At 39.3% G+C, this 15,719-nt stretch overlaps 2 protein-coding genes across 2 annotated transcripts; both read right to left on the bottom strand.

Annotated features, from left to right (window-relative positions):
• Window positions 1-700: 700 nt before the first annotated feature.
• LOC308097091 (solute carrier family 26 member 9-like) lies at window positions 701-9,198 on the bottom strand (the record flags this gene model as incomplete). The annotated part of the gene is made up of 20 exons (XM_080444687.1): window positions 701-743; window positions 836-891; window positions 1,558-1,698; window positions 3,083-3,137; window positions 3,543-3,794; window positions 3,990-4,127; window positions 4,230-4,322; window positions 4,475-4,544; window positions 4,654-4,760; window positions 4,931-5,026; window positions 5,225-5,302; window positions 5,837-5,950; window positions 6,190-6,337; window positions 6,435-6,517; window positions 7,168-7,320; window positions 7,434-7,598; window positions 7,793-7,968; window positions 8,084-8,194; window positions 8,360-8,499; window positions 9,074-9,198. The coding sequence occupies 20 exons, from the start codon at window positions 9,196-9,198 to the stop codon at window positions 732-734; spliced, it is 2,313 nt and encodes a 770-aa protein (XP_080300813.1). The 3' UTR covers window positions 701-731.
• Window positions 9,199-10,874: 1,676 nt separating this feature from the next.
• On the bottom strand, window positions 10,875-15,067 carry slc48a1a (solute carrier family 48 member 1a). The gene is made up of 4 exons (XM_080444891.1): window positions 14,519-15,067; window positions 13,745-13,791; window positions 13,508-13,628; window positions 10,875-12,701 (listed from the first exon to the last, which is right to left on the bottom strand). The coding sequence occupies exons 1-4, from the start codon at window positions 14,646-14,648 to the stop codon at window positions 12,565-12,567; spliced, it is 435 nt and encodes a 144-aa protein (XP_080301017.1). The 5' UTR covers window positions 14,649-15,067; the 3' UTR covers window positions 10,875-12,564.
• Window positions 15,068-15,719: the final 652 nt, after the last annotated feature.

Below are 15,719 nucleotides of genomic sequence, written 5' to 3'. Positions count from 1 at the left end.
ACACACACACACACACACACACACACACACACACACACACACACACACACACACAACATGACTGGCTGCAATTAGAGGTGTGATTTTGTTGTTGCAACTGTATTCTGTATTCCGCTGGGGTGGGATGATAGGGGGGGGGGGGGGGGTGGGTGTCCTCCTGTCCTCACAATTGGAAGAGATAATGGTGTTCTGTAAAATTGAAGTTGCAAGACAAACAAAGCTGCGCGAAACTGCTGATGCTATATGTTCCTCCCCTCTCTCCCCTGCCTGGCCTTTCCCTGAGTCTCGTTGTCTCCGCGGGGACCAGCCGGGCTGCTCAACCGGCTACACCTCACAGCTGTGGCCGTGCAAGCTCTCAGTTAATTACAGAACCGCTGTCTGCATGTCTGCTCAGTCAGCAGGTTCACTCAACAGTTGTTGTGAGAAGTGGGCAAATTGTCTTTAAAGGTCCCCTCATTATCTGCTCATGCTTTCACTTGTGTTTCAAAAGGGCTCATGTGCTATAACACACTGCCCCCTGTCATCAGAGCGAAGCACTGATAACGCACCAGTTAGTGTATTATGTTTTATTAGGATCATTAATTGGATGTCAGCAGTAAAACGATACATGTTTATGTCCAGAAAATGTAATGAATTTATGTAAATTATGATGACAGTACATTTTTCTTCTGCAGCAAACTCTCTTCAACATCATGCTCCTGTTTATTTTCAAGACACTATATAGTATGTGCTCAAAACATGTTCTGTGAAAGCAAAAGAAGTCTTATATAAAAATTATGCATTGATGATAAATAATAATCATCATTTCACATCACATTATACAGCGTGACTATACCTGTTCAAGATCTTTCTCTTCCTCCATGTTAAAGGCAAGTTCTTGTTTCTCTCGCACTGCCTGTAACCAACACAGATTTGTTTTACACATTATACAGTACAAAATGTAACTTTATTATTTATCTGTAAATACAATAGATAGATTATGTAAAGTTCATTGTATTGCGCTTTTATTATATTAATACATTTAATTTATAATGCACTTTACATTTGAAACAAATCTCAAAGTGCTACAATGACAAAGCTAAAAAAGAATTTAAAAACATTAAAATCACGTGAGGGCCTAAAGCATAGGAGAAAAACAAGTGTAGCTAAACAAAAAATGCTTTCATAAAGATTTTGGAATTAGAACAAACTAATTATATTTGTTTCATGTTTGTGTCTGTTCACATGTCAATATTCCATTGCTCATTCCCACTGCTTTTGAGAGTACACAAGTAATGCGTCATCATCAGGCAGATATAGGTGAAAAGAAACAACATTGAACGGTGTCAGTAAGGTGAAATACGGGACTTTGTTAGTTGTGTGATATTTACTGTTGACCCACGCTTGCCTAGATAGGTTGACAAAAGGTTGAAAGGAAGAAGGAATTTATAAGTCAGGGAATAGATATCAGTTTCCTGCATTTATTAGTACCTCCTTTTTCTTCCCAACCGTTTGACCACAGATAACTTCGCATGTGATTATTTTTAGGAGTCTTACGATAAGGAACTACAGAGGGACTTGCCTTTTGGGAGGTTCCTGAGTCTGCACAGCTCTGCTGGGCAAAGAGCATGGCATCATGGACAGATAGGAAGAGGTGACTCCGTGCAATGCTGCCTTCATTAAACACCCCTCCTGCCTCCAGTTCCTCATACACCTGGGCTGCAAGCAGCAGAGGAAGGTGATTTCCCAAAAAATAGCCGGTTTACAAGCTCACAAGGCGTCACAATGCGTCGCATTTTGAGCTTGTAGATCTGCTATTTTAGGTGAGCGCCACTGTCATACAACGGAATATAAATGAGTAGGAGACAAATCATACAAGAAGCGCCAGGCCAAAACGTAACCCAGCAACCTTAAAGGGCAAGACCACTTTAGTAGAGGTTTCGGTTGTGTAGTTACCTTGCCATGGTGTAACTCCAAACGTGGACAAGAAATCAAAAATAATTGCTCCATTGATTAGAAATTGATCATTCAAAATATGCTCCTCATTGACTTACATTGTACGGTAAAACAGCTCTCAAAGTCACTCTTTTAGCACATAAACAAACAAAAACAAAGATGATTCAGACAATATAGAACATCACCAAACCCAGTGTTTGTTTTTCATATAAAAATGTTAACTTCCTGTTGATTTTGCTATTTTTATTAAGAAGAAAACCCGGACTGGATTTGCGGATCCGGATCCAGATCTTCAAACAGTAAAATCAGCAGGAAGTTAACATTTTTATAAAAAAAAAAAACATTACTGGGTTTGGTGATTCTCTATATTGTCTGAATCAACTTTGTTTGTGTTGGTTTACGGGCTAAAAGAGTGACTTTGAAAGCTGTTTCAGCATACAATGTAAGTCAATGAGGAGCATATTTTGAATTATCAATTTCTAATCAATGGAGCCATTATTTTTTATTTCTTGCACACCTTTGGAGTTACATCATGGGAAGGTAACTACACAATCCAAACCTTTACTAAAGTGGTCTTGCCCTTTAAGTCTTACACTGGATTCATTGAGAAACATGAAAGCACAAGACTATTTACCAGGAGGTACAAAAAAAAAAAAAAGAATGTAGATAAGAGGCAAGGCCATAAAACTCTAAAGGAAATAGCCGTACACCATGCTAAAACTCAAATGACCTCGACATTGTATTTAGCCTGATGATGACATGGGGCATTGAAATGTGTTACAAAGACAGGCAGGAACAGGGAACAGGTTGTTAATTCCTGTTTAAATATACACCAATCTGGACTGGTCACATAATGAATGAATGAATCACTACTTTATCTGACTTTATCTGGGTAATGAAGAAAAATAAATAAATAGATTACATATTTTCTGTTACACAGCTTGGTCTGTAGTGTTAACATTCTGGACTGTGTTGTGTATGAACATGTACAAAATGAATTTCTGTTTTAGAAGTGGGAACTGTAGTCTCTTTCATCCACAGAACCTGGCGAAACGGCGCTGCATCGGCAACAAAGCTTAAGTCGCCATGGCAATACTGTATCTATACTAGAGCCAATGAATCTGAAAAGCACTTGTGTCATCTTTACCTTGAACATTAGCCAGGTAGAGTTGAATCCCAAGCATCTGATAGCTTGTGTTCATCTGTGTGGGAGACAGAAGGCAACGTATACTAAATACATGCACATCGTGGCTGTTGGGAAGAAAACTTATATATATATATGTATATATATTTTTTCATAAATCAATGCCCTACTTCGTCATAAAAGAGTGTCATGCAAAGGTAGCAAAAATAGATGATCTACAAGGAGCTTGTAGATCTGCTATTTTTGCTACTTTTGAAAGATGCAAAGTGGTTAAGTGTGGCTGTGGGTTTTGTAAATATTGAACGAATGAAAATAATTCAAAGAAAGAGCTTGTGACTAAACAATAACTACACTGAATCCATTGGAACACAGGTTCCACTTTTCATTTCCTGAAAAGTAACCATTTCGCGCACACAAGGTAATTGTGATTCTGCCAGTAAAGTGACACTACACACAGGCTGACCTTGGTGAGCGTTTTGATTCCCATGAGGTCGATGAAGCACACCCCCGACATGTCCAGGATCAGTGTGTGGAAGGGCATGGGCTGCATTTCCGGTGTGACCGCAGAAGGACTGGGCAGCCCTTGGTCCGGTGCCTTCTCACTTATCTCAATGTCACTACAGCTGAAGTTGACATAGCTGGTAGGTGACTCTGGTTTGTTGGCACTACCGTCCCCCGAGTCAAAGTAATTCTGCAGCTCAAGCTGTGATGTGGTCTGGATTGTTTTTTGGGGGGAGAGGTGACATGTCATACAGAAACAGTCCAAGGTAATACTTCACATACAACAATAGTTCATGAATATGTAGAAACAACTAACTTGATTATCTGCCAGTTGCAGCTTATAGTTAATGATAAAGTTAATCCCTTTGTACAAGACATTAAATTCAAAAAGGTTAATTTGGTTCCCCACCTCCTGAGACTTCACCAGAGAGCCGAGGGTCCTTCTTCTAACCACCTTGTCCTTATTCTCCTCTTCCTCGGTTTCGTGCTGTTGTTTCTTTAAGAACTTACGCCTGGCCAGGATAAGTTTGCCAGGGTCCAGTCCGGTCTAGACACAAACATGCGTAGGTAAACACTGACACACACTTTCATTCATTCAAACATAGCCGACCTTGAGTGGGGAGCGGAGGAGGTCATTAACCCATCGTACCTTTTCAATCACCTTCCGTCGGAATATCTCAGCATTGGCAAAATAGAGGGGGGAACAGTAGTTGACTATTTTCACACCCTTGACAGGTGTTACCTGTGGAGGTAGAATAACATGATGACGAACAGTTTGCTCATATTTCATCCCCCCAAAAATCAATCAATTTTTACACTCAAATCAACACAGTCACATCAACACTCAGGATTTTGCTGTATACAAGAACACACATAAATGTGAAGTTGCAATACCTTACTGTAAACCTTGGGGTTTTTGTAGATATCTGTATCAATGACTTGCACAACTTCTGAACCATTGCGACTAAAGGGAACACAATATTGTCAGATAGATCTCGTTATACATTTTCAGGACTTTGATTACTTATTAGCTCCCAATATATATTAGTGAAAGTTGCATACATTTCACTTACAATTGTGTCTTGAATATGACCACCAGGATAGAGAATCCCACCCCTATGGCAACCCCGAAAGGCAAACTGAGGAAGAACGTGGCCAGGAATGACACTACCCACACCAACTGTATGAGAAAGAACAATAAGATGAACGACGTTGTCGCTCGTCAAAAATGGCATTGCAACGCATTGTGATCTTGTAGATTGGCTATTTACGGCAAACAACACCATATAAATCAGGCTATAAGAATTACGATGGATTTCACTGTACTATTGCATTCAAGGCTTAACTGACACAGTCCAGTTTGCTTTTCTTCCACAGATAATATGGGTCAGAGAGCTGCAGGAGGGTGTTCTTCAGGTTGACTGCAATCAGGGCTCCAAGCACTGACTAAAAAGAAGAAAAGAAAACAGTATCATAATTACTGCACTGGTTGATATTACCATGTCTTTATCATGCATGCTTGAGTATTTTATTTTTCTACTTCGTCTGCACTGTGCCAAGCACCTGGCAAACTTGTTTACTGACATGTGCATACACTACACTATGGAATAAATATATAATTTCTTCACATAACTTTCTACATACTTTTGGCAGTGGTTTCAGGAAGGCTCCTAAGGCTAGCATGGTGACCATTACCACCAGCATCACACATAGACTGGCAAACTAGAAATGAGGATAGAGCAGAAGAAGAGCACTAGTTAGCGCAAACCAAGCTTTGTGATATTTGTGGTGTTTCTTTGTTGATGACATACAGAAGTGATCTGATTTAAAGGAGAATGCAAGGCTTTTTATTTTTTTTTACATGTGGGTCCTTTTGTCACTCTGATGCTACATTCACAAATCTATACAAAACAACCAAGCGTGGCCAATTACATTGCTGGTGAGTTGCCATTGCATTGATGCTCATGTCACATTGAACAAAATGTTTTGAGAGGTATCAGAATTCAATTACAATCATGAATATACCGGTACACCTCAATAACATAAAAAATATTATTTTGAGGAATTCAATTCAAATGTATTACAGTGACAAATCACAACAAGTTGTCTCAAGACCCTTTACATATAAAGCAGTGAATAGAGCATGAATGAAATCCTATCAATGTAAGAATGACAAAGGACCTAAATGTCAAAAGGGCTGGTATGCTCACTTTAAATGATACTTCCAGTAGTTTTGAATGGCAGAAAATCACCCACCTGTGACTGTCCCCCAGCGGCGTCCACAGCCAGTGTCACCGACAGGGCGCAACAAATGACATGGATCTTAAAGAAGGACCCAAGAAAGTTGCTGCAGCCAAGAGCTAACATCTCCTATTATGGGAAAGTGCGTATTCGAGTGAATAGTGTTAAATGTAAGGACCACGTTACTTCCCAGAACTGGGTTGCACAAATGCATGCACAAATAACACAGATTTTGCTGTGTTATTTATCCATTTAATAACTGAGAGAGTGTACAAATGTAACTAAATCCATTTGGTTGCATTTGTACACTCTCACACACTTTGTACAGAGTTAAATTAACAGCAGTTAACCGCTACATGTTTTTCTACCTGGTTGGGATCCACATCATATCCATGCTTTGCTGCCAGCGTCCTGCCCATAGCCAGGTTAATGACATATCCGACTATAGCCAAGGAGAAGGCTGTGCTCAACATGTCCTCCCACTGACTCACTGTTGGAAGCATCGGAGCTGGGAATCTATATGATGAAGACAGGGAAACAAATGCAGCAAAATTATTGCGCGATCAATTATTTTATTTAGTCACTGACTTTGAGATTGTTGAGTGAGCTTTACCCCAATGGAATTTCTCCCACTATGTCCATGTGATAAATCTCCGGAAGGTCCAGGGGTCCTGAGAGTGCTGTAGCCACCACCACCTGTGCCAGAAGGGGTCAAGAGATGAACCAGCTTTTTTTTCTTCATTTTTTTTAAGATGTATAGTTCAGAAAGCGTTCAGGGAATTGTAAAAAAAAATGGACCCAGCTAGATACTGGAGTACAAATAGCATGTATTATGTACATTTTGGTTATACAGTATACAGTATTTCATAAATGGAATGGCATGACTAGTCTATAACAATGGTTGCACAAAAGTTACATAACATGAGACAAACATAAATCCCACTGTATTAAGTATTAATTTAACTCTAGGTCCATGTGGTTCCATTTGTACGCTCTCAGTGGTAAAGCTGCAAAAACGTATTTTAATTAATAAAACTAGAGCGGTGGCCGACTTGGCACTGCACACCTCCGGGTCACCTGGGACACACACGACAAGTTTAAGGTCAATTGGTCAGACGGTGCCTGTGTAATGCCCGGGATAGGGTGGGTTAATACAAAATAAGGCTAATAAGGTAAGACACTATTGGTTGATAAGTAGTATTGTCTGAAACTCATAAGTGCAATATCTCCCCTGGTCAAGCAGATGTTCCGTCGTGATTGAGTGTTATAAGTTAAATGAACACTGAGGATTTGACAGTGCGTTACGCTTTCAAAAAGGAAAATAGCTGGAAGGTTTGGCTACTTACAATGATGATCTCCATTGGGATAGGGAATGGTAGCTTGTGGCGGTAGCGTGCACTCAGTTCCTTCGCTATGATGAGAACAACACTGCTCACCAGAGCAAACACTAAAGAGGCTATGTTGGTATCTGGCAGGCCAGAGCAGATATCTACGAGAGTCTAGGAGAGAAAAGGCAGCTAAAAGGGTGTTTTTATAACAGGTCTTAGATCTATGTGACTGTTGCCAAGCTCTGCAATCATTCCATTTTTTTTTTACCTGAGATGTTACTTACATATACAACGGCCAGGGGCCCACTGTAGGGTGGCACCTTAATACCAAAGATATACTTCAGCACCGAGATGAGGATCTGTAGTCCAGCTGCTGTCATGAAGCCTCGTATAAAGGATTCCGATAGATAGATGGCCACAAAGCCAAACTGCAACATGCCCAGCCCCATCTATGAACATATCATGTCAGTGACTTCAAGAATCAGTTGCAATGTCAAAATCATACTTTTTGTTTCCTTCTCCCCAATTTTTACGCCTACAAGTGTGAGCTTGTAGATCTGCTCATTTTGAACAAGGTTTGCCCCTGGAATAGGAATGCTAAGGTTCAAGTACTTAAATAGAACAAATCTAATGGTGCCAGTACCTGTATGATTGCAGTGAGGCAGGCCAAGGTTCCTGATATGCCTAGTCGAACCTCATTCATCTTGTCTGTGTCAACTACTGTAGCGTTGAGAGTGGTGTTGAAGTGACTGAACTCAGACTCGGGTGCCAGCCTAAGACACACCATACCCACCATGATGCTGAGAACAGCAAAGGTACCTGGACACAGAAAGGTTAACAAGGGTGTATGCAGCATGGCATCAGCATTGTGTGGGTCTGGCAACTAATCATTGTCATCATATGAAATGAGTGTGGATGAATCTTCTTGCTTTACCTGGGACCATCTGGTGAGCAGTGCCCATGAAGAAATAAGGGATGAGGGGGAAAAATGAGGAGTAAAGCCCATTGACAGGAGGCAGGTTTGCCAGCAGGGCAAATGCCATACCTGGGAAGAATCCAAAAACGAAAACAAAAAAACAATACAATCGTCAAATTATGTCATGATAAAATACCCCCCCAAAAAGTCAAGCCAAGCTGCATCAGCAGTGGGTATGCTGTAGGAAGAGGGGTATTACACGGAACCATCAGAGATAAAAACTGATCGACAGACCTTGGGGCACCTGAATGGTGCCTGCGCTGACCCCGCTGATGGTGTCACACAACAGGTTTTCCTTCACTTTGTACTTGGGCAGCCAGCTTAGCACAGGCAGGTGCCTGGATAACAAGGCCTTAAGTCTAGGCCCAGAGCATCTGACAGGAAGAAACATTCCGCACTTTAGTATGAAGTGACCAAACAGGATGGAATCACTAAGCCTGATTTATACTTTATCATATGACGGTGTTTAAATTAAGCAATTTAGAAGAATGTGGGTTTGATTGCAGTTATTTCAAAGACTCCAAACCACATTTCCAAACTTTGATTTGAATCCTCAGTTTTACACTGTTGGTGAATATAATTTAAAAAATAGATAACACTGAAATAATATAACATGCTTTGACACCACGGATAGGAAGTAAGTAGCCTTAGGAACCAATGTTTCCCGAGCCATATAGCCCATAGGCCAGGAGCCTATATCTCCTGTTTCCGTAGCGTGAGGCAGCTTGGTGTACATGTGTACAGCCCGTGGACATGACGCTAGTATGTCGTAGGAACCTTCAATCCAACCCTTGATGCTGAGTGCCAAGCAGGGAGGCATTGGGTAAGATTTTTTGTCTTTGGCATGATTCGGCCAAGGACTTAACCCGGACTTCCTAGTCTCAGGGCAGATACTCTAACCTCAAGGCCACTGAGTTGGCAATAGAACAGATTGAATGGATTCTGTACCTGAAGAGCTTCTTCACTTTCTCACCAATAGGAAACTGTCGAGTCTTCTTTTCAAAGTCTTTATCAAAATCGTGGACATTATAGGCGGGTCTATCAATTACATAGCGTGGGTAGTCCTGGTGCATGGTTGCGCCTTTCAGGAAACATTCAGCCAACTGAAATGATGAATGCTTGATGAAGACAGCTTAAGGTTAACACAGTTACTATTAATACTGTATATATAGCCCACAAATTATAGTATGAGCAAAAATAAAGAATGGCATATTAAGAAAAGTCAGGTTCTCATGGGTAAGGCTAGCTCAATATATACAACATTTCTGTTATGACAAACAGATTTTAAATTCATTGTGTTTGAAAGCGTCATTACATTACAAGATACATAAGGTAAGGTAAGATAAGGTAAGGTAAGGTTAGGTAAGGTGGGGGGCCAGGGCATAGCTCTGGTATAATGCCTCTGAGTTCCTAATCTAACCTTGAAAGTGTTGGCAACAGGTCAATGGAGTAGGCTACCTGTATTTGACAAGTACCAGGTAAACAATAGTCCATGCATAAATTCATACTTCCCTGAATGATTTTGATTGTTCATCTGATGCATTGTCACCAAAAGCCTTAAAATCCATTTACATAATACAGATAAATCTGATAGTATTACTGGTGTACTCCAACGCAATAAGACAATGGTATTGTGGTACAATCGGACTTAAACAAGTATGGTTAGACTGTTAGAAGAGTCTATGCAAGGTTCAAGTGCTTCTATGCCGTCTAAGCTAACAAAATATAATGAAAAGCTGCATGCTCCAAAACTGTGCTGCAGTTAAAAAATGCATACGTTGCTCTTTGTAATAAATTATCAGCTTAATAATTTACTATAAATGTGCTAGAATTTCTCTCACAAATATTGATTTGAAAATGTCAGCTTATCCCTGATATGAAAACTCATATATCTGAGCTTTGAAAGTCATATCAAAGCTCAGTAATAAATAAATGTAAAATTTGTTTCCTGTATTAACTAGTGATGATAATCGTTGTTCCATTAATGACAGTAGGAAAGTGTGGAAAATAATGTGTACAGTACCTTACAATTGGAGCAAAGATTTGGGTTCAGTTATGATTACTGGCACTGTTTTTTTTTATCAACTTGCACACCTCTGGGTGGAGCTTAAGATAAACTTGTTCACAGCTAGCCAGTAAATTCCAGTGATAATCTAACTCTGAGTGTAAAAGGACCCGTAAGTAGCCATTTGGTTGATTTGTACAGTCTGAGTTACAAATGGATAAATAAACACTCAGGATCTTCTGCAAATCCTTGGTTGTAAATTGAGCTGCATTGTGCAGCCATTTGGGTGAGGGTGCTATCTCAGTGGTCCCCAAACTGTTTCAGCTGAGACCTAAAAGATAATTTTGTTGCAACACCAGGACCCAAAGAAACATTATGAATTAATAACTTCTGCCCGATTTCAAAACAAGTGAAAATAGCCAATCTACAAGGTCACAAGGCATCGCATTGGGATGTTTTTATTTATTTATGGAATTCTAAAAAATGTTTTAACATTTCTGAAATTCCTTTGAATATTTTATTTTGTCTTTATTTCTGAAAAGTTGGATTTTTTTATTTGTGAAAATATTTTTTTATATTATTTTTGAAATATAGGAAGCATAAAATGTACTCACAACCCATAAAAATTGGTCCGTGACCCGAGAATGGGTCCCAACCCATTGTTTGGGAAACACTGCTCTATCGGATGCAGCTGATTGGTGAGGGTGCTACTCTATCTGTACAAACTATGAAAAACGGCCATGATCATTTTATTTAATGTATTTTAATGTTTTTCAATCTCTTTACAGCCTTCTCACTTTTATTATGTTAAAAAAAAAAAAAAAAAAAACATTTCATGGTAAAAGGTAGACATTTAGATCGGAACTAATCAAACAATGACTTACAAAACATTAATCATTTAACAGACAAAAAACCCTATCAGATTTTTAAACAAAACAAATTACTGTATACTGTATAGTGCTTATCAATGTTGACTCGTGTGAGATGACAATATGGAGAACGTTTAAAATTTTTCAGGACTTCATATTTGTTTGTGGAAAAAATGGCAGCAATGTGTGTGCAAAACAATGGCAGCAATATCAAAATCTAAAGTGCAATCATTTATCAAATCCATCCTTGTTTTCTCTGAGAGGGATGTCAAATTTGCAAAGATACTATAATGGTGCAAGTATCCCCCTAGTGGAACAAAAGACGAATAGCATAAAGTGTACATAATATTCTCTCTTTCGGCATGTTTGACAGATCATAAACACGTCTGTATGATATGATGGCCCTACATTTCAGACAGAATAAAAAATGGGGGAGGGAGCATGTTACGGTATGAATCACAACAATTGTCTTAGGTAATGTAGTGAAAATTCCTTTAAATGAGCCAAGACGCTTTCAAGTGTCTTTGTTGGCAATGAATAATTGACTGACTATATGGACACTGGACACAGATCCAGGATGTCTTTCTATAGCCTAATGTATATTTAGTCATACAAACATGTCACTCCACGAACATGCCTGATATTCAACAGAAAAATGTGACGTGATTAGTCGGATATGAATTAGCCTTGAACATGGCCACAATGGCCCTCTTCTCCAGTCCTCTGGGCATATTCAGTCTCAGCGGAACAATAAAGTTATTGATGCGTTGTCAGTTTTGCTTTTCCAAATGCAAGCTTCGAGAACGTTCTCTATGATAACCTTCCTACCATAAGTATGAACTATACATGATCATAGGAATAACTTTATTTTTTATGGCGTAGCACTGAGGGTCGAGCCACCTAGAAGAGGGTCTGTCTGTCTGTCTGTATGTGGCTAATCTCGTAATCTACTGAAGCTAACAGCGCCAAATTTCTTGTTGAAATATTTAACTTTTTAAAACTTTCATGTAATACTGGAAAGCCTATTAGGAGGTCAATATAATATGACGTCACAGTGTCAATATGATGTCATCAACATCAGAGAATCAGAGAAAGGGAAGTCATGCAGTTATTAGAACCTGTCTTGTTTAGGTGGAATTTCCCTTTAAATAGTATGACTATGAGATTATGGAGAGCATTAAAACAATTATTTTACTATAAATCATATGTAGCTCAGATTTGAACCACGTTTTGTATGCAAGTTCTCAAAAAGGCTTGACAAGATATTGCTATTATAGCACAACCTATAGAGGTCAATCCTAATCTAAGCAGTTTCCAATCAGCGCTTTACAAAGTTGAATATGACTTGTGACAGGTATAAAGATGGGGGATTAGAAGTAGAACAGGTTACATGACAAATACAGGGCTTGTTCTACAAGTCCAACAAGTTCAGCTGCACGCATAAAAAGTCATGTGACATTTTATCCAGCAATATCCACTTTTCCTTTTTTTAAAAAGCTCTTTGACCAGCTCCTGCTGGCCACCCAAAAACTTTAGTATAACCCTGTGTAGAAAACCAATGGTGTTTAGAAATCACTCAGGATGCTGATGTCTGCAAACTCTTGGCGGTATCTGTAAGAGTACAAGGCCAGGAGGAAGGCCCATTTGAGGGTTAGAAAGCTCCACACACCGGACAGGTAGAGGCTTCTGGGGTCGGTTGGAGCTGTGGGACAGAAAGGCTATTTAGTGAAATATTTCTGTGAATGAAAACATGTTCCTCATCAGTGAAAGAATTATCTAAGAATGCAGTCATCTTTGTCTCAAGCCCTGTTGTTATAAGGCTGCATGCAATAAAACTGATACAATTAAAATATAGGGATGGGAGGATATAAGATTAGATCTTTTTTTATCCGTTATAGAGGCTGATTTTTTGGCCTACTGACAGACGGACGGACACACACGGACGGACATGAGCGAATTTGTCTCCGGCCTTTGGCTGTCCTGCCTGGCAGAGACAACAAAATCGTTGGTAATCGGATTGTTTAACCACTTGAACCCCAGCATCCTCATTGTAGGGAAAGCTTTCGCTGAAAATAGCAGACCGACAAGCTCACAACACGTCGAGCGTGAGTCAAGCTCGTGAGTCGAGCCCATTGGTCAAAACCGTTTTCGCTCGTTCGTGACAGTGGCCCAGGCTGCGCTTCAATGCAACCTCTGGGTTCTGGGGGCTTGGGTTTAAGTGGTTAAGACAAAGAAAGGATACCTGTATTCAAGTATTCATGGTGTAGTTGCGTGCTTTGTCACTAACAGTGCTGTCCACTTTGTTGACAGCAGGATATCCGGTCACTGAGATCTGTCTGTCACCCGTGGTAAAATAACACAACAATTCTATTATCGGGATAACACGAATCATAATTATTTTGCTCAGGGTAATCATAACATGACATTTTCATATCGTCCCATGCCTATGTGTGACTACTACACATACAATTTTAGAAACTACTGTATGAGCAGGAGAGGAAGATTTACATTGCTTCTCTGTGATGGCAAGAGTGAGGAAGGTGATAAGTGCGGCTACAGCCAACCCAGAGAAGAGTGTTCCGACAACGATGAAGAACTTGAGGCCCTTCAGCCAGGTGCGCCAGTAGTCCTGTAAAATAGGGGTGCAACAGTTATTGAACTAATCAATTTAATTGATTGTAAACAATAAATCGACAATGTATTTTAAAAAATAGTGAAAATGATAATGAACAGTTGCTGCCCTACCTGTAAGTACATGATGTGTGTGACGAGAGCCCAGAGCGCCAGCACTCCTGTCAGGAGACAAAAAACGAAATGACATTGATCACAAAGAGAAAAGATTCAATTGCTAGATTTATTAACTAGCTCATCGTGTCCATCTGTTGTCCAGTCCTTATGTTATCATTGATCCATGGCTAACAACATACTTATGATGAACATTATGATTATGACAGACTTATACAGATAAACAAAAATCCCATATACATTGTGTCTGATCTATTAGGGCAGCTATTAGTTGGCCTTGAACTGTAACACTACTCTCTACATCAAACAACTACTCTGTGTTTAACTCTATGGTGTACACACTACACTACACAGTAAAATCCTCATTGTAATGGTACAATTGTAATCAAATGGACCCTGAGGATTTTACTGTGTATGGTAGACTAAAAGGCTCTAAAATTTGGATAACTTTACTGTATAAAATAAATGTATAACTTTACTGTATAAAATAAATATGATCACGTGATGCACAAGTGTGACCCCCTAAAGACCTAAAACCTAAAATGTCAAATAATGCATAATAATAATGATTAGTTATTGTTATTATCATTAAAAACAATAATATTCCATAAGGTGTGGCGTAATTTATTTATTTTTACAAACAACTTTATTTTAATGTGGCCTATGTGCTAAATGCTAAGATGTAAACCGAATACGAATAATGAATTGCAACATTTCTAGAATCGCACATTATTTCTAATAACATAGTATGTATAAACAAGCCTGTTTTCATACCTGACAAACCTCCCATAGCCGCCGTCCATGGTTGTTTATATACAATATTCCACACCAAAAATGCCGAAAATCCAACCAGCGTACCAAAGGTAGCATATCCAATGCTGATGTATGTTTTGCTGGTCCCCATTCCAAAATGCTAGAAGAATAACCTATAGTCTGTATAGCTGTCCAAAAAGATCAACGTTTAATAGAAGTAGGCTATGTTGTGGAAGTTGTGCTGGATGGTGTCAGTCTGTATCAGCGGCTTAACACATTATGTAAGAATATTCCTTTAGGATCCCTAGACCGAGGTGATGGGGAAATACCAGCGTCAAAAACCCCCTCGTCTGAACCAGTCTGACAGCTCTTACAAATACGAGTATTTTATGAAAAATACAAACGCATGGCTTCTAGGCACACGAAAAAATGATCACGAAACAGCGATGACGTTATTTCGATCGCTTAAAAACAGCAGTAAAATAAAGTGTTTATCAGATTTTAGTCGTCGGGGGAATTAGCAAGAGTTTGTGTTGCTGTGCGGATAGCTCTGTTGTTCTACATTTACGTATTCAGCGTATTCAGTGGTGTCCTAATACGGGCTTTTTCCTAGTTCTTATTATAAGTCTATACTGTTGCCGTTCTGTAAATACGTTGGTATGGTGTACACAAACCCTTGGGCTCATTAATATCGGGAAATTATTAGCAATTTTAAACATGAAGTTGACTATCACTAATACTTGAAACATCTTTGCGCAGAGGAAACCTCAGTCTCACATACAGCGCCTCTAGTGGACTCAAGAGAGTTTGCAATTCTAGACCTCTATTAGAACCATAGCAGCAAAGACATGGGACATGTGCATCATAGGCTATACATTCATGTTGCTGTGTGAAATAGTCATGGGTCATGGCCACTGGCTGTCCAATGTCCATTTTTATGTATTTATTTCAAAGGAACCGTTTTAAATAAGAAATCATGTGATTTTAAATACATTGAGGTTGACCTCATTTGCAGTGACAATCCAAGTACAATTTCATTTTCACATCAATATTCACATCAATGATAAAACAAAACATAACAAAACCTTTCCCGTAACGTGAGATACAACACAAGTTGCAAATAGTTGCAGACATCTGTGGGTACAGTATATCTGCAATCAAAGAATCATTGGCAAGGTTTCTTGTGTGGTTGCTTTGATGTTAACACGGATGTGACAGAGGA

This window comes from Gymnoscopelus braueri, assembly GCF_963280865.1.
Source record: "Gymnoscopelus braueri genome assembly, chromosome: 12".
NCBI lineage: Eukaryota > Metazoa > Chordata > Actinopteri > Myctophiformes > Myctophidae > Gymnoscopelus > Gymnoscopelus braueri.
Note: the sequence above shows the minus strand (reverse complement) of the source record. Positions and strands in the feature narration are given on the sequence as shown.

Coding starts and splice junctions, on each gene's coding strand:
- slc48a1a (XM_080444891.1), bottom strand. CDS start 14,648: ATGGGGACCAGCAAAACATACATCAGCATTGGATATGCTACCTTTGGT. Junction 13,629..13,744: donor CACACATCATGTACTTACAG/GTAGGGCAGCAA, acceptor CCTATTTTACAG/GACTACTGGCGCACCTGGCT. Junction 12,702..13,507: donor TGCCATCACAGAGAAGCAAT/GTAAATCTTCCT, acceptor TCTGTCCCACAG/CTCCAACCGACCCCAGAAGC.